At 43.2% G+C, this 17,983-nt stretch overlaps 1 protein-coding gene across 4 annotated transcripts in view; it reads left to right on the forward strand.

Moving 5' to 3' along the window:
• asap1b (ArfGAP with SH3 domain, ankyrin repeat and PH domain 1b) overlaps positions 1-17,983 on the forward strand; it is a 48,680-nt gene that overhangs the window by 17,436 nt on the left and 13,261 nt on the right. For 3 of the 4 annotated variants that reach the window (XM_071520656.1, XM_071520657.1, XM_071520658.1), the window contains exons 3-14: positions 900-1,045; positions 3,080-3,154; positions 3,679-3,728; positions 4,597-4,726; positions 7,783-7,868; positions 9,108-9,183; positions 9,383-9,469; positions 11,499-11,599; positions 11,714-11,783; positions 14,177-14,264; positions 14,550-14,598; positions 17,425-17,591. In XM_071520656.1, the coding sequence (XP_071376757.1) occupies positions 900-1,045; positions 3,080-3,154; positions 3,679-3,728; positions 4,597-4,726; positions 7,783-7,868; positions 9,108-9,183; positions 9,383-9,469; positions 11,499-11,599; positions 11,714-11,783; positions 14,177-14,264; positions 14,550-14,598; positions 17,425-17,591 (1,125 nt within the window). Of the gene's footprint in view, positions 1-899; positions 1,046-3,079; positions 3,155-3,678; positions 3,729-4,596; positions 4,727-7,782; positions 7,869-9,107; positions 9,184-9,382; positions 9,470-11,136; positions 11,146-11,498; positions 11,600-11,713; positions 11,784-14,176; positions 14,265-14,549; positions 14,599-17,424; positions 17,592-17,983 lie in introns of all 4 variants that reach the window. The other variant, XM_071520659.1, reaches the window with a different exon arrangement.

The following is a 17,983-nucleotide window of genomic DNA, read 5'->3' on the forward strand; positions in this document are numbered from 1 at the left end:
CTGTATAATTTGAAAGCAGCGTCCTCCCTTTAAATTGACTGTTTCAGATGTTTCTCCTCAAAAAGCTTTGTTCCTTTTTCACAGAAGAGACAATTGACCTCATTCCCACAGCAGCCATTTTGAACAGTCGGGTTGGGAATGTTTGGCATATATATATAAAAGTAGCATTACTTATTACTTATTATTCAGATAGACTTATCAGTTATGAAATCTCAGGAACTGCTAGTTAGCGACTTGCTAGCTACCTAGACTAGATTCCAGTAGCTTTAAAATCTGAACCTATGTGCTTCCAGATTCTTGAAGTCCATTCATTTCTAATACGTTTTTCAGAGGATAATCTGTGAAGTCCGATGTTTGTGCATCTGGGTACACAACAGTTGGACATACTGTAGTTGGGCTGTACTTGCTCCTCTGGCTGGAGACTCCAGGGTGGTGTAAATTCAAAATGGCTGCTGCGGAAATAAAGTCAACGGGGTGCTTGTCTCACCCGGTCTCACCTGACTCCCCTCTTCGGGCCGTTTCTCTGGGTTTGGCAGCACCCTGAACCCTGTCCCGTTCCAGTTCCTCCCCATCTCTGACTTAATGACAGGGACAGATGGATGCTACTGCTTGACTGATGGCTCCCGCAGAGTTTCACAGACCCAGAGAACCACACACCTAGTCATTCTGACATTTTCTAATAAAAATGACGAACGTTTGTTAAAATTTACATTTGGTCTCTATGCATAAATCTTCTTGAAATAGGATTACTAGATACTTCACATGTATCTAGTTTTGTATCACTCGTGTTGCTTCAGTGATAAAGGAATTTCCCACTGTAAGACCAGTTAAATATTTCTACTACTTTTACATGAGGTAGACTGATTGCTGGTTGACCTTCCTCTCTGTTTCCATCACAGACCATGTCCAGAATGAAGAGAACTATGCCCAGGCTCTGGACAAGTTTGGCAGCAACTTCATCAGCCGGGACAATCCTGACCTGGGAACAGCCTTTGTCAAGTTCTCCTCCCTCACCAAGGAGCTGTCGGCCCTGCTCAAGAACCTGGTGAGTGTGTGTGTGTGTGTGTGTGTGTGTGTGTGTGTGTGTATGTGTGTATGTGTGTGTGTGCGTGTGTGAGGATATTTTTACCATGCTCACTTCTATAAGGGGCTAGATTAGGATTAAGACTTGGGGTTGAGGGTTTAGATCAGAATTAGGATTAGGTCAGGGTAAGGTTAAAAGTTAAAGTTACTGTAGTTTAGGATTAGGACTAGGGCTGGGCGATATTTTTGAAATCAATATCACGATAATCATAAGGAATTTTTTCGATATCGATATATCACAATATGGCTCACGTATGTAAAATCACATTTTAATAATCAAATTAATGTTCATCCCATTGAACCGAATGGTAATGTTAGGTGTGATGTTAAACTTTTGAAATTTTCCTTATTTTTTGTGTTTTTAATAAAAATGTACTTGTTTTCATCAGTTTAGACAGCAGTATTGTGTGTAAAGATATCCCAAAATCACCACATCATGATATGATTCCACTGAAAGACGATAAATGTTAATATTGAATAATTGCCCAGCCCTAATTAGGATTTGGTTTTAGGGTTAAGATTAGGATTAGAGTTAGTTTACAGTAAGGGTTAAGGTTAGGCATATAGTGGAGAGTTTTAAAGTCAGGGTTAGAGGTTAGGGAATGAATGGAATCAATGAAAATCCTCACAATACAGACTTGTGTGCTTGTTTGTCTAAGGAGTTCAGCTCTGGGTAAAACATGTTCATCAATCTCTACACTTGTATTAAAGTGTAGGAAAAGCCTCCACTGTCAGAAGCGTCATTGCAGTCAGACAGTATAGCTGACTGCGGCTGTATCTCGCTCTGAGCCTTGTCTTTTTTTCCTCCAGACGAGGCTCTTATCTGCCTGCCGTGGATTTCCCCTGACGTTTCTGTTGAATAATGTGTCCTGTTTGAATCCTTTGTGAGTGATTGTTGTTGGAAGAAGAGCCGGTCCCCCTCTCTCTCTCTCTCTTCCTGTGTGGCTGGCAGCGAGATTAGACTCCATAAATACACTCGGCAGGACTAGGAGCGACTGTGTGTGTGTGTGTGTGTGTGTGTGAGTGTGTGAGTGTGTGAGTGTGTGTGAGTGTGTGTGTGTGTGTGTCCATCCTGAAACCTTCCTAAATCAACCACCTGTTGGCACTACATGCATATTGCCTGTAAAGTTAGGAAACTGAAATTATCTATAGACATTCCTCTCTCTCTTTCTCTCTCTCTCTCTCTCCCTCTCTCTGTCTTTGTCATTTTGAGTACATTGAATGGATTTTTTTTTTGAGGCCTCAATAACTGCGCCCCCAAGGGCTGATGGTATGTGCGTGCACTACAAATGAGTATTGATGAATAGCGCCTGTCCCAGATGCCCTGCAGCATGTGTTATTGGATTCAGTGTAAGGATTGTATAGACTAAGTCAGCTTTGGGCAACTCGCTGCTTTGATAGGATTTGTTACAGGACTAAAGTTTGTCTGCGTCTTCTCTCAGTATTTTGTCTGTCTGTGTGTGAATGGTGAGGTGAGAGAGACGGTGACGGTTTCCAGGACGGGCTGTTAGAGCGCGCCCACCGGCAGCCAGCCAGTAGGAGATTGATTCTGACGTTGGCCATATGCAAGACAGGCACTTAAGAAGCACATTAGCGCCCATTAAGTGTTGTTTATTTCCTTGACCGCTGCTGTGTGTCTGTGCGGACTTGGCTTACGACAACAGGGACTTAAATGCTTAGTACTGTTGTAAATGACCTTGCTGAGCCTAATGGTTAGAGCTGCTGAGCATAGTGGAGGCAACCCGAGCTCTTGGCAAACATCAAGCTTTTGCTAATTCTTCAATAGGCTAAACTGCATTCGTGCTGCTATTCTGCAGCACGTTTGCTATTATGTCTTTTATGTTCTTTGGCCAGTGGCAGCACAAATATGTTTATGCATTGCACTATTGGTTAAATATTTGCTTCTCTCCCTGTGTTATAATACACTATGTTAACTATTTTGCCTTGTATCTCCCTATGCCAACCCCCCCCCCCCTCTATCTGTGTTCCCTCTCAGCTCCAGAGCCTCAGCCACAATGTGATCTTCACCCTGGACTCGCTGCTGAAGGGCGATCTGAAAGGCGTGAAAGGGGTAAGATTTACCGTAAAACCATTTCTCTTCCTCCCGCTCTTCTCATTCCCTCTCTCTCCCTCTCTTCCTTCCTGGCCCCCCATGGGACGTCCCAGCAGTGGGGCAGGGGAAATGGAAGCCCCGTCAGCACGTCTCCATTCATCTCTCGACTTCTGTGTGTGTGACTCTCTCTGTGTGTGACTGTGTGTGTGTGTGTGTCAAACAGAGATAGAGAGACTAGAGGGATGGGGGAGTTAGAAGTAGAAGTCTGTCTCTGTTTAAAAGATCACACTGTAAATCTTGGAGGAGTAAACCGTGTCCTTGTGTTGTGCTTGAGGCGAGCGCGGCAAATAAATGGGTCATGAACCCACGAGGCTCAGGGAACAGGGAGGGGCGTGGCCACTCGCTGGCCGTCCAGAGCATAAATCATGAGCAGTGTGCGGCCTTTGCCGGGCCTCGGATAGAGATTCAGCTCTGCAAATAACTCTGGTCCCATGGTGACCTCTTTGTAGTTTGCTGATGCTTGTCCTCCCCTTTTTTTGCAGGACATAAAGAAGCCCTTTGACAAAGCGTGGAAAGACTATGAAGCCAAGTTGTAAGTGGATAATTACCGTGTGCTATTGGAATTCTATATAATTGTACCATGTATGTTTTTCCAGTTCATTATAGCGTACTGTATAGTTGATCTAGCACTGTTGATAATGGGTAGCGAGCTTGTTTGGACCTTCCAAGAGTGTTGTAGAAGTTGCTGTACCAAGTCAACTTGGCTCGAGTCCCAAGTCAGTCCCAAGTCTTGAGGCACAAGTCTCAAGTCAAGTCCCAAGTCTAAATGTAGATTACCAAGTCAAGCCCAAGTCAAGTCCATGTCATTAATGTCAAGTCTCAAATCTAAATGTATATAGAACACCAAGTCAAGAACAAATCAAGTATCAATTTAATATCTTAAAGAAAACTAAATATCTAGGACTTTTCAATGCAATATGGTTTTAATTGGATAAAAACTTGATAAGAGCATCATGAGTTTGATTTCTATAATCAGTTTCAACTTCAATAAATTCAATCATTCCATACAAATTCAGAAAACAGAATTTAAATTCAGTCGTCTGGTGGAACAAATCTCATCACTTTCAATCCAAGTCATTTAGACAAACACAAGATCTCAAGTCAAGACTTTAGAAACCTTTTCAAGCCATCAGTCAAGTCAAGTCCCGAGTCACCAGAACCCAAGTCAGGTCAAGTCTCAAGTATTCTCTTCATGCATAAAGTCAAGTCTCAAGCAATAAACACTTGTGACTTGAGTCCAAGTCATGTGACTCGAGTCCCCACCTCTGTGTCATACACAAAGCACACTGCTGCAGTACACAGAACTACACACGTTAAGCCAAAAAAAAGACATCATTGCACAAGGTCAAGCGCCGTTTTGGCCGGTTGCTCCGCTCTGACTGTCCTCTCCTCTGTGCCAGTACAAAGATAGAAAAGGAGAAGCGGGAGCACGCCAAGCAGCATGGGATGATCCGCACCGAGATCACCGGGGCCGAGATCGCCGAGGAGATGGAGAAGGAGCGGCGTCTCTTCCAGCTCCAGATGTGCGAGGTCGGTGCAGTGAGTTCGCACAGACGCTTTAGCTGCAGTTTCTCAGTGATAATCAGACACTGTTGTTGTTTCAGGCTGTAAAAAAAAAAAGTATCACGCCACATTATGTGTCACTTGGCAGGTTTTATTGTCATTTCATATTTTAAATTTCACTGTTTTATGTTTGTCACTTTGTGTAATGCTTTTATTATCTGTGCTGTCTCTTGGCTACGACTCCCTTGCGAAAGATAAATTAGTTCTCAGTGGGACTTTCTGGTAAAATGAAAAATAAAAAAACAACACATTGGCTTTTAGTGGTTAGCCAGGTCCTGTAACTGAAATACCACAAGTTAGATTCCTGCAAACAGCCCGGTCAAAGTGTGCTGGAGTAAGATGTTGAAGCTGTTCTCTCATTGAAAGTGACTCTGGATAAAAGCATCAGATAAATGCCTAAAGTGTAAAATTTAAATGTAAATAATCACTTATTGCTATAGTATTGAAAAGTATTCAAAGTCTCTTTTACTAGTTGCTTTGAAACTATATTTTAAGATGGAGTTTAATTTATTTTCTTCAGCCAAATTGCATTGGTGGTTGCAATGAATGACTGTCAGTGGATATGACTAATAACACAACAGAAATCTCAATACCGGTAATGAGTATTAGTTAGGTATTGTGCAGCTAATCAGTCATATTACATAGTCATGCTATTTGCGATTAATTTATGTGCCTCAAAAGAAAAATTCCCATATGAGACACTGGTCTCGTAAACTTGTTTGCGTTGAAAGATGTCTGTTATTGTGACACAGTTTGACCTCTCTGTGGCATAATTGCTCATAGGCTGTACTTAAAGAAGTTTGGGGGAGTGAGAATCAAGTTTAAAACCAGTATGAACGAGGTAGTGTGTGCCTCAAACTGTTAGAGCTGAACATGACTCACTCTGCCATGCCAAAAAACCTCTAGTGGTGGGTGTTGACGCCTACTCCTCGTTCGCTGTTTTATCCGGAGATTTTTTTACTCAAATTACATAATGGACCAATACACATATTACCTTATCTCTACTCAGTAGAGATTTAATTGATGCACTTACAAGCCTCACATAGGAGCACAAATCATTTATAATCTATATATATAATGCAAGGAGATGTTCCCTCCCCCTATTGAGATCAGTCGTCTCCTGCTGGGTGGCTGTTGTGTTGCTGCTGGTCATCAGAATTATTCACTACAAAACTCACTACAGTCCCTTTGAACCATGACGAGCTGACATGTGCTCATGACTCAGAGGTATTTCCTTTTTCATCTTCGTTCAAGCTACTCAGTCCGCTATAGTCCAGCAGAGTGCTGTACAGAAAACAAGGGACACAAAAAAAGATAAAAACAAGGAAAATAACTGAAGATAGCAAGATTTGGCATGGTATCAGTCTTCTAGCACCCAATATCAAGCCCTCCTGATATATATGAATGTATATATGAATTTTACGCAACACATTAAGAAGTTAACTCAGTCTTGAAAATGAGTATGGGCCAGAAAGTGGGTTTTGAAAGCCAGAAATCTCAGCAGCTGACAAAGTAATCGTTGAGTTATTGGTATTGATCCACAACTCAACCATCTGTAGATAAATGATGGTCATTTCGTGCCACGGAACAGTAAAAATTTTACTTATTGCACCTTTAATACACACCTTTTCTGTGAGGCATTCTCTTAATGTGACATTTTGTATTGTATTTTGTCTTATGTAATGGCCATATTTATGTGTTATGTATTTCTAGTCTAGAGTCTAGAAAGAGCAAACACAAGTCTAGAAAGTGGCTAAAACAATAAAGTTTACTTGGAAGTAGAAGACAGAATAAATAATCACAAACTCCCAGGAAACGGGGCCAGAGCAGTGTGAAGCTTACTTGGTTCTCACTGTGCTTTCCTAAATCAACAGTCAACATCCCTGGAAACAACAGTGGTGCTGCTGTGTGTGTGGGACAGCGGTACAGTCAGTGGTACAATCTGTTCATCCCACTTAACCTCATTTCTCTCTTGCGTGCGCTCTCTCTCTCTCTCTCTCGCTCTCTCGCTCTCTCTCTCGGCCGCTCTCTCTCCATGTTACTCAGTCGCCAGATTAGAGGACGCTCTCACTCTCTCACTCTTTCATCCTACGCTGGGAAGGCAGTGTGGAAAGGCAGCTCCGCATTATTTTGCCCAGACGAGGCACCGCGAGCGCCGCTGCTCATTCACACACAAAGAGTCAAAACCTGCAGGCTCCAAAACACTGAACCCACACGAGGCACAGACAAAATGGGATAATCTCCCCCGTCCCACCGAGCACTCTCAGCCAGACAAAAGGAAAACACATGCATGCATATACGCACACGTACACACATGCACACAACCATGCTCAGTAGTGCATGATAAGCAGCCAATGGGAGCTGTATGGAGGCATGGGAAGCTTCAGAAGGCCATTGTGTAATAGATTAAATTTTACTCTGGAGCTGGAAGTGGTCTTTAGCTGTGACTCTTTGTAAATTACTGTGGATTGGCACACTGCGGGATCAACTCAGATTAAGATTATCTTTTATTCATTTGTTTGGTGGGCACACTGTCTGAAGACTTTTCATTCGCTGTCTGTCCTTAAACACCCAGACTGAGCGCACAGCCTACAAAGAGCCTCCTCTTGAGGGCTTTCTCCTTTTTATAATGCAAATGAAAAGAACTTGTTATCATCTATTTGGAACTATATTTAGATCAAGGCGAAGGGGATAGCATGTTCTTGTACTGCAAGGCATTTTCCACGATGATTATTGTTGTGTTTACCAGTCTGGTCACCACTCCCACAGTGTCAAGGCAGTTTTGGCTTGTACATCAAAGGCTCAGCCCTCCTAAGCATATGTGCACTCGGATGGGATTATCATAATGCAAAATGTTCACAAGTGTCTACAACAAAACACTAGTCTTTACTTCGGCTCAAAGCGTCTCTGTACAGTGGCATAGCAGATGCCACATGCCTCATTATACCCCCAAAAATCCTTTAAACCGACCCAGAATTTCAGCATATGATTGAACTCTCCCCAACTCTCTCTTTGCCTTGCAGTACCTGATCAAAGTAAACGAGATCAAGACCAAGAAAGGAGTGGACCTCCTCCAGAACCTGATTAAGTATTACCATGCACAATGCAAGTAAGTACCACCTTAATCTGCACTGTAAGCATATCCTCTAACCATAAAATGTGAAGCAACTGAACGTTCCTTGTGAAAAGGGTTCCAGTCTCTCTCTCTCTCTCTCTCTTTCTCCCTTCTTCTAACTGTTGCTTTCTCAATTCTCTCTCATCTGTATGATTCACTGATCTTGAGGACGCAGACTCATATTTAGCTCTCATAAATATGCACAGGTCATCACACAGATGTGGTCTGACAGCTGTGGGGTTTGTGGGTAAATAGATGGCGTCCTGTTCGCCAGAACCGCAGCTCACAGCGGCCCGTGACAGAATGACAAATTCCTCTCAGCGTTGCTAGGTCCTGTCATAACATTGGGTCAAAACAATGCACTTCCCTGGTGATCTGCTCAACCTGAGCCTTGACGGATAGAAAAGCTGCGATGATGACGGATTGGAAGCAGATGATAGAAAGAAGGAAAGAAGTAATAATTTTTACAGTCAATAACAAGTTGGGGTTACTTATGAGTATCAGAACTGCCCAGTACAATAAAAATAGCTTAGATTTTAGACCAAAAAATCCCCTAAAATCTAATTTAAACTCCTTTTGTAGCACAACAAAAAGTGCAAAAAATTAAGGGATATAATTATTTTTATAGCCATGTAGTAATACTGTAACTGTACATACTGACACGCTATAAGGCCAACAGTTCCTCACACAGAGAGTGGGATGGAGTGGGATGGAGGAGTGCGGAGGGGAGTTGTGGGATCCCAGATGCAGAAAGTGAAAGAAAACAAGGAGAGGAAGGATGTGGCAGAGAATGTAAGAGGCAAGGAGGGAGAGAGGGAGAGAGAGATCATCCCCAGAAAGAGAGAGTCAGGGGGGGAGGATACAGTGAGAGGTCATTAGTGGTGATTTGCGGTTGCAGCCCTTCATTGAGGTGTGTACCACTGACAGATCCATAATGGATTTCAGGATGTGCTAAGCAGCTCTGCAAATCTGCCGTGGACTCGGCCAGCAACGATATCTGTGCCAAGAGCCGAAGGCGCCAGGCGAGTCGGGATATACATTAAACATAAACTGCACCAGTCTAAATCTCACTCTCTCCCCTTCTGCGTATGACCTTCATAAAGCCCATAGGAGCGCTCTATAACACCTGGCATTTGCAAAAGCAGTAATCGCCACTAAATGACCTCCCTCTCACATTCACTCCAGAGAAAGTTAATGTCAATGAAGTTCACATGTGCCTCTGTTCTCTCCCAGTTTCTTCCAAGATGGCTTGAAGACAGCGGATAAGCTGAAGCAGTACATCGAGAAGCTGGCAGCTGATCTCTACAATGTAAATACTCACACGAATCCTTTTCATCTCTTCCATTCTGTTTATTCTCCTGCCCACTTCCATGTTTCATTCTTCGGGCGTAATCAGAGCTGATTGTTTGAAAGTGTGTGTGCGTGTACGTGTGCGCACATCCGCATTTGTGTTTACTTCTCAGCTCTACTATTGCATGTTTTCCTCACCCTGCGTTTGCTCTCCGCAGATCAAACAAACTCAGGATGAGGAGAAGAAGCAGCTGACCGCCCTCCGAGATCTGATCAAGTCCTCCCTCCAGCTGGACCAGAAGGAGGTAGGCAGGACAAACCAGGCCGCGCCGGGCCAAATTCAAAGCTGTAGCGGGTGAAATCCAACTATGCCAGCCCAAACTGAGTTATACTGGGCAGAACACAGCCACAGCAGACCTGATTCAGTCAAACTGCACCAGCCTCCATGCAGATATATTGTAACAGGCCGATGATTTGACAAACTGAATCAACCCAGCCCACGTTTTACCTTCCACCTCCTCTCACTCTGGCCTCTATCAGGTCTGGAGCTAGCCTCCTGTAGCACAGAGCGAGTGCCCAGTGCTGTACCATGCTGGTAGCCAGTGTGTGGTAGGCTTTGCTGGTGACCAGTGTTGTGCCTCACTGGCTGCTCAGTGGAGAGCCACTCACTGCCTGACTTAACACCGCATCAGCACTGAACGATGCGTACGCACCCGAAAACACTGCCTACCCTGGCCTTACTTAACTTAACACCACAAGGCAGGCTGCTGTGGCTGTACCACAGAACTTGAATGGATAGAACGGTCCTTCCACTGTTTGTCATGTAGCATAAAATGTTGATTATGGAATTTTAAGGGTTAGTTGCTATGGTGACAACCTAGGGCTGGGCGATAATTCAATATTATCGTTTATCGTCTTTCAGTGGAATCATATCGTGATGATATGAAGATATTTTGATATCGTGACACACATTTCTGCTGTCTAAATTGATGATGACAAGCAAATTTTACTTAAAAACGCTCATAAAATGAGGTATGGTACGAATATTATTTGAATATTTCTGTTTTGTTTGACATCACACCTAACATTTCCATTCGGTTCAATGAGATGAACATTAATTTGATTATTTAACATGATTTTGCATACATTAACCATATCGTGATATATATTGATATTGAGAAAAATCCTTATGATTATCATGATATTGATTTCAACCATATCGCCCAGCCCTATGACAACCTTAGTCTGGGCATTAAGGCCGTAAAGTCTGTCACACTCGCTTGAGAACTGAGCAGATGAGTCTGTTAGCAAACTGTCAAAACTCAACTGAAAGCTAATGTTAGCGACAAGGTTAACGTAGCATTATCAAAGACTGTACTTCTCTCTGTAGCTCTTCTAGTTAGCATTAGCATATTAGCAATCCATGACAGCAAGGCAATGGAGAAGCTACTTTGGTGCTTGCTGCAAAACTTCAGTGACTTGAAATAAGTCGGTTTATACGGAAGCTAGTCCAACGGTACACATAAAAAAGGCCGCCACTCCTACCTTCCTGGAACGTTGATTTGAATGGGAACGACCGTTCTACCCGTTCAAGGTCTGTGGGCTATACGTTGGTTTCACCGTCCTCAGCCCTCCTCACTCACATTTCCACACGCCTAATCAGGTGTTTCGCACGGTAAAGTCTCTATAGTCTTAACGGCATTCAGTGCTTTCACATTTAATTAACACCTTTTGTACCTTTTCTTGTTAATCACACCCACGGTAAGCACGTCTTTTAGAAAACAAACACCTGAGATGCTGATTTCAGTGGGCACACACACACACACACACACACACACACACACACACACACACACAGGCACACAGGGAGACGCTCTTTCACAGTTCACACCCACCACCTGCACCTTAGCGGGATCTTTCACACCTCTCCCCTCTATCTCCCCTCTCTGCTTTCTGCTTGTCTGGACTCAAGTCTAGAAGAGTAAGTGCCGGTGCATGTTGAGCATGCTAGCGTCTGTCCTGCTTGATAACAGAGTGGTTTGGATGTTGCAGAGCATGGCTTTGTAGGTCCCGTATTCCTCTGGTAGCGCACTCAATTCTGCTTTAACAAGACGCCCTGTACCCTGATCTCAGAGCATCAGTTTATTGTGTGTGTGTGTGTGTGTGCGTGTGTGCTTGTACGTACTGCTGTGTTTGTGTCTGTGTGTGCATCTTTGCATGCCTCAAATCTGTGCTGTATACAGTACGAGTTTAACATTGGTATTTTGTGTCTGCGTGTGTGTGTGTGTGTGTGTGTGTGTACGCGCGCACGTTATTGTGTGTGTTTTTGCACAGGACTCGCAGAGTAAGCAGGGTGGCTACAGCATGCACCAGCTGCAGGGGAACAAGGAGTTTGGCAGCGAGAAGAAAGGGTATCTGATGAAGAAGAGTGATGGGTGAGTTACAGATGCGCTCGTTATTTAATATGAGTGCTGTATTGAAATTATAATCGCACAAAGAGGAGAAAGACATGACAACAGATTCCCTCCCCCCCCCCCCCCCCTCCCTAGGCTAAGGAAGGTGTGGCAGAGGAGGCAGTGCTCAGTGAAGGGTGGCATGCTCACCATCTCTCATGCCACGGTGAGTAACACACAACACACACACACACACACACAAAAGAACCCCCTGACCCCCACGAGTGACTGTGCGGATCAAAGGGAGAACATCATGCAGGGAGGTTGTGTTGGCCATTCTCAATCTGGAGGCTGGCAGAATGGAATTGACATAGATGGGTTGTCATGGCAACCTTCCCCCCCCCCTCCTCCCCCCACCCCCACCCCCCCTCCCTCTCTCCCTGCTGCGCCCGGGTGACTCATCGCTGAGCATGAGTGTGAGTGTATATGCTGGCGCGTCCATCGCTTTGTAGGCTAGGTCTCCACTCTCATGCAGCACCAGACGCCGTTCAGTGTGATACATTCTGTCTTTTGGACGGTTGGAACTTGATGTTAAATGTGAAAATCATTCAGTCATTCTATAATACTGTAAGTCTTTCATTTGAGATATTACCTCCTACCCCGTCTGACTCAAAGGGAGGTACCTGACTTAGGAGCTTAGCACAGCCACTAAATTCTGCTAAAAGTGGGGAGAGTGGAGCCAGGTGTCTCATCAGGCGCAGATAATCACTAAATCCAATCAGAGACTTTCCTAAAAAAAAAAGGAAAAAAAGGAAAACATTGCAGTGGGATTTAAGAATTAACAAGGTTTTTGAAAATGAAATGCTGTGCATTGTTATCCATCCTTTCTTGAATAGGAAGACACACTTTTTATCTGAAGAGTTTAATTCAAAAAAACATTGCTCAATATTTCAAAATTTCAAGTGATTATAAGGGCTGCAACTAACGATTATTTTCATTGTCGATTAATCTGTCGATTATTTTCTCGATTAATCGATTAGTTGTTTGGTCTATAAAATGTCAGAAAATGGTGAAAAATGTCGATCAGTGTTTCCCAAAGCCCAAGATGACGTCCTCAAATGTCTTGTTTTGTCCACAACCCAAAGATATTCAGTTTACTGTCATAGAGGAGTAAAGACACCAGAAAATATTCACATTTAAGGAGCTGGAATCACAGAATTTTGACTTATTTTTCTTAAAAAATTACTCAAACCGATTAATCGATTATCAAAATAGTTGCCGATTAATTTAATAGTTGACAACTAATCGATTAATCGTTGCAGCTCTACTGATTATATCATCTTAAATGTTGCTATTTTGTAAGCAAAGCTCTTAAAATAACTAACAACTCCAATAATAATAATAATGAGGTTTATCTTCATGACAGCAATCATTTGGTTAGTGTAGGTGCTATACTTTTTAAATGGTTGAAATTTAATTTGGGCTTTTTCTGTTCACAGATCACAGATTTGATTATGGGAAGATGTAAAAGCATCAATAAATTGTTGTTACTTGACACATTACATCACATTACATGCTAACAAACCATCTGGCACTCATGTAAATGTTGAAGTTGAGGTCTGAAGAGTTTGTTCCATTCACTGTTGAGGAATGACAGCATGAGCTGGTTAGCATGGTACAGTTGGCACTCAGGAGGCTAATTTACAAACAGACACAGTTGCTCCAGCTGGATGTAACATCACAGGGAGGATAAGCTCTAGCAGAGCATAATGAACATGACTGATGTGAACGTGAGTCTGTGCAATTTTAGGGTCCAAATATGACATTTTTCCAGTGTTAGTGCGTGCCTGTTTTTAAGCTTTGCAGAACCGCCACCCCCGATTCTGTCTACTAGGAGAGGCTGTGGGGATGTGATTGTCTGAGATACAGTATGATATATGATCTGTCCTTTTTGTTTAGGAATGACAGGACTTTAACCTATCTGTCCCCTCTTGGTCCACAGAGCAGGAATTATATGAGAAGTTATAATCATTCTCTCTGTCTGGAGGCAGTTTACCGCCTCTCCAAGTTTTTCTTTTCAGCCCTTTTGGCAGCTGAACTCTAGGCGACTCTAGTTGACATGGCAGGTTGCCAGGCTGCCAGCCAAGCCCCAAGGCTCATCACAGCCTGTTAGCATTTCATTAGCACGTGCCTTAGCCCCTCCGCTGCCCAGGCACTGGCAGGAGACGGTGCTCAGCCTACGTGTGCCAGCTGGGCCCATTCATTGTAACAGTAGATAGCCCAGCCAGCGCAATTACGTGTCATACAGGGGACCTGAACTACAGTAGCCCTAAGTTCAGCTTGTTCTGGTGTTATGGAGTTTTGTAGTTTTAATTCTGTGAATGTTCTGTTTATTTTTGAAATAATTCCCTCATTAGTTTTACTAAAACACATACAGGTATTTGGGTCACAGCAGTATTTATCCGGTTTGTAGGTGTTATAGTTACAATCTTGGCATCATAATCAACGAATAAGAACCCTAGTGTATAATATTGCGAATTGCTGTGATTGGATGTTTCTTTTCTGATCTTCGTGGCCACCTCTGGGATCCTAAGTCTGTTTGTGTGTCTGTGCTTTTAGTCCAACAGGCAGCCTGTCAAACTGAACCTGCTCACCTGCCAGGTCAAGCCCAGCTCTGAGGACAGAAAGTGCTTTGATCTCATTTCTCGTAAGTCACACAAACACACACACACACACACAGAGACACAAACTTGCTGCACATTTCACAACACGCCAGAATGGTTTGGTAAAGGAAAAGGAAGCTGTGGATATGGTTTGCCACACAGTGCCACTTGCTGTGTAACAGACTGTTTTCTGACTGCGTGTAAGACAGGTATCATGGACAGGTATCATGTCATGCCAGGATGGATTACACTGTCTGGTGCCTCTGTGTATTTGCCAAGGCAAGGCCAGAAATTCAATTTCTCACCTCATGGTTTCTGTATTCCCACAGATAACCGGACATATCATTTCCAAGCTGAGGATGAACAAGAGTTTGTCATGTAAGTATTTTAGAGTAATGGCACACAGAAACATACATTAACCCATTCTGCATAACAAAACGGCTAAGACATACTTTCATCAGCATGTTACCGGGCTTATGAAGGCGTGAAGCTAAAACATGTTGGTGAGGCAATAATCAGAGAGTGTTTTTCATATTTCTAAAGTTTTAAGATCACCTTCATGCCCAAATATAGAAGATTGAGCTAGATTATTGCTGAGGGATCACAAGTCATCACCTGATACGTTTTATTAATGGTGGGGTTGGCTAGTGGGGGGTTGGCTAGTGGCTGCTGTCTGGTGTCATTGACATACTTTGCCGCCACTGAAGACAGGAAGTGTTTTCTGTCATCAAGAGACTGTTGAGCCAGTGGCAGCAGAGGCAGCAGTGGGATTTGTGGTTTGCAGTAATTCAGGTCATTGTAACCACATACCCTTGTTTCCCATGTAAGTCCCACAAGTGCATGTAGAGAGGCAGGCACATACACACACACACACACATACCCAGACATTTATTACCCGAATGCTGGGGATACAACGGTTATTCTGTTAAATTAGGGTTTCTGGGCCAGCTACATGAGGTATGACTGAACCGATTCACACATGCAGGACTGGGTGAAAGCTGGGGGAGCAGAAACAAATCACCCTGTCTCTTTTTCAGCAATCAAAATGATGAATACTCGTTTCTCTATTAGTTACTTTCTTACTCTGTTACTGTCTTTTGCATCTTTCTTTCTCCTTCCGTGCCTCTGCTATGAGTACCACAAATGAAAAATAAGTCGTCCTTTGCCATCGCAGTTCATTCTGTCATTGCAATCTCTGTCACAAGCTGTTTAATTTACATAAACACTGACACTTCCGAAGTCATTCTAATTGGATGCTTGGTATTAGGATTCATAATTAGCCTTATCCTTTTGTTTCACTTTAGGTTTTTTTGGTTGGGGAATGGAAGATTTTCATATTCATAGATTTTCATATAATTTTCGCATTGCTGAAAGAGTGTCAGATGTAGTGGACTGAGAAATATCAAACAAATGCATGTAAAATGTGCATTTGTCAAAAATATATTATTTATCAGTTATTTTATACATGTGTCCTGTCTGTATTTTCATTGAAAACCATTGTTGGAAAGAAAAACTCTGACTTGTTTGAAGATAAATATGTTGTACTTTAGTGTGCATTTTTCTTGTAAATTAAATGATAATCAAAAGGTCATGCTAATGACATTATCAAGCTCGCATTGAAATTCCTTTTTCAATCTTGATTACAATGATTTTTTTGAGTCAAAACATGGACATCATAACAAGCAAACCCTGTATTGCTTTTCATGGCACTGAGTCAAATAGAAACACATCGTATCAGATCAAAACTGAATGCGGTCGTATTGAATTGTTTCTCATGCTGAAAGATATCTTTCCTGTATTGAATCAAAACTACACGTTGAGATTCTTATCAAATCGGAGAAGAACATTGCCTGTAAACTGTGAATGTGTGTTTACTGTGCTCAGGCGGCACTTTGCGACACTTGTGACACTTTGGCTCTGGGCATGTATGCTCTCATTACGGGACTGAAACTTTGTTCTAGCCATGTTGCGGCCGTGTCACATGACTCAGTGCTATCCTGTATCTCCATGTAGTCCCTAGGGACACAACTCACTGACTCCTCACTGCCTGCTCTGTCACGCACCTCCAGCTGCAGAGGCAGCCAGTAACAGCAACAGCCTCTCCATCATGGGATTTTCTATGAAATATTTAGTATTCCATAGGGTTCCTGCTTTGAGCAATCATGCGCCCACGCAATTAGGCTGGGTGCATATTGCAAGTAAACACGCTAACGCTTTGGCTCAGCATCTGCACACCTACACATCTGTGTATAGCTCTGTCTTGTTTTTCTCAGCCTGCAGGGTGAACACACACACACACACACACACATACACGCACACATACCAGTTTCTCTGCCCACTCCCTGCCCAGCCTCTGTTTCTGCAGACAGGGTTGAGTGACAGCTATAGAGGAAGCGCTGACGTCAGGCTAGCTGAGCCCAGCGAGTGTGTGTGTGGGCCAGTTCAATGGGCAGTGTGTGCAGGAGCGGATTGTGCTATACTGAAAGGCAGCTATTTCCTGTGTGCCTGATTCTTAATGACCACGGTGCTGTGTGTGTGTGTGTGTGTCTGTGTGTGTGTGTGTGTTCTGGTACTTCTACCTTTTCAAAAGAAATAAATGCCCACATACGGATAAAATGTTGAGGAAATTCATCCAGAGTGAGGACATTTTGTCAGTCCCCACTTTGAAAACAAAGCACTGTAGGGATTAGAATTAGGAACAGGTTAAATTTAGGGTAAGGGTTAAGGTTGGGTCGCATGAATTCTATTGTAATAATTTCTATAGTAATAGAAATGAGCATGATACTGTGTGTGTACGTATGCTGGCTTTTTGGACAGTTTGGCCAGTTTATGGCCTTACTGGACTCAGCTAACAAACGATAAAAATGTGTCAGTGTGCATGCATAAGGAGTAAATCTATCTTTGGACCAGTTATACAGCCTGTAGAATAGAATGGCCTTTTCTTTGTTTATGCGTCAGTGATGGTTTTATGGAAATTGACCCCTCACTCCTTTATAAAAGCAACAATGACAATAGCAATATTAATAATAAAAGTAAAAATAGATAGATGTGATGTAATGCACTTCTCTCAAACCCAAAGTGCTTGATATATTTTCACAATACAATCTGATCTGTTTTTTTGCATGTGGCTTTGCGTGTGTTTGCTTGCATGCTTGCGTGTGTTCCTGCCTCCATGTGTTTATGTGTTCATGTTGATACTTGCAGCTGGATCTCGGTGCTGACCAACAGCAAGGAGGAGGCGCTGAACATGGCGTTTCGAGGGGAGCAGAGCAGCGGAGGGGAGGACGGCTTGGAGGACCTGACTAAAGCCATCATAGAAGACGTGTTGCGCATGCCTGGCAATGAAGTCTGCTGTGACTGCGGAGCTGGAGGTGTGTAGCCTATCGCGCGCGTGTGTGTGTGTGTGTGTGAGTCCAAAGGGGTTCTCAAGTTCCATACACACACCCTCTTCCTGCTTTGTGCTTACTCGCCGTTCACCTTGTCACGGAAAAAGATGACACCTTCCCTTCAGCATTTTCTGATCCCAAAACTTGACTGTGGACACTTCTCCTTCAAGGACGGGCCAAATCTTTTATTTAAAGCCACACATCAATCTTGATTTCTCTGCAGTGTCGTGCCTGCAATATGCTCCCTGTCCTTCAGTAGTTGGTGTCTGAACTAGCTTCCCTGCAAAGTCCCCCAGCAGCCCTCAACAAACAAGCAGTCTGTGTGTGTGTATGTGTGTGTGTGTGTGTGTGTGTGTGTGTGTGTGTGTGTGTGTGGC

The sequence above is a fragment of the Centroberyx affinis genome, unplaced genomic scaffold (assembly GCF_046629955.1).
Source record: "Centroberyx affinis isolate AG114_WGS23_722 - 3 ecotype Tasmania unplaced genomic scaffold, CSIRO-AGI_Caff_v1 ptg000818l_1, whole genome shotgun sequence".
NCBI lineage: Eukaryota > Metazoa > Chordata > Actinopteri > Beryciformes > Berycidae > Centroberyx > Centroberyx affinis.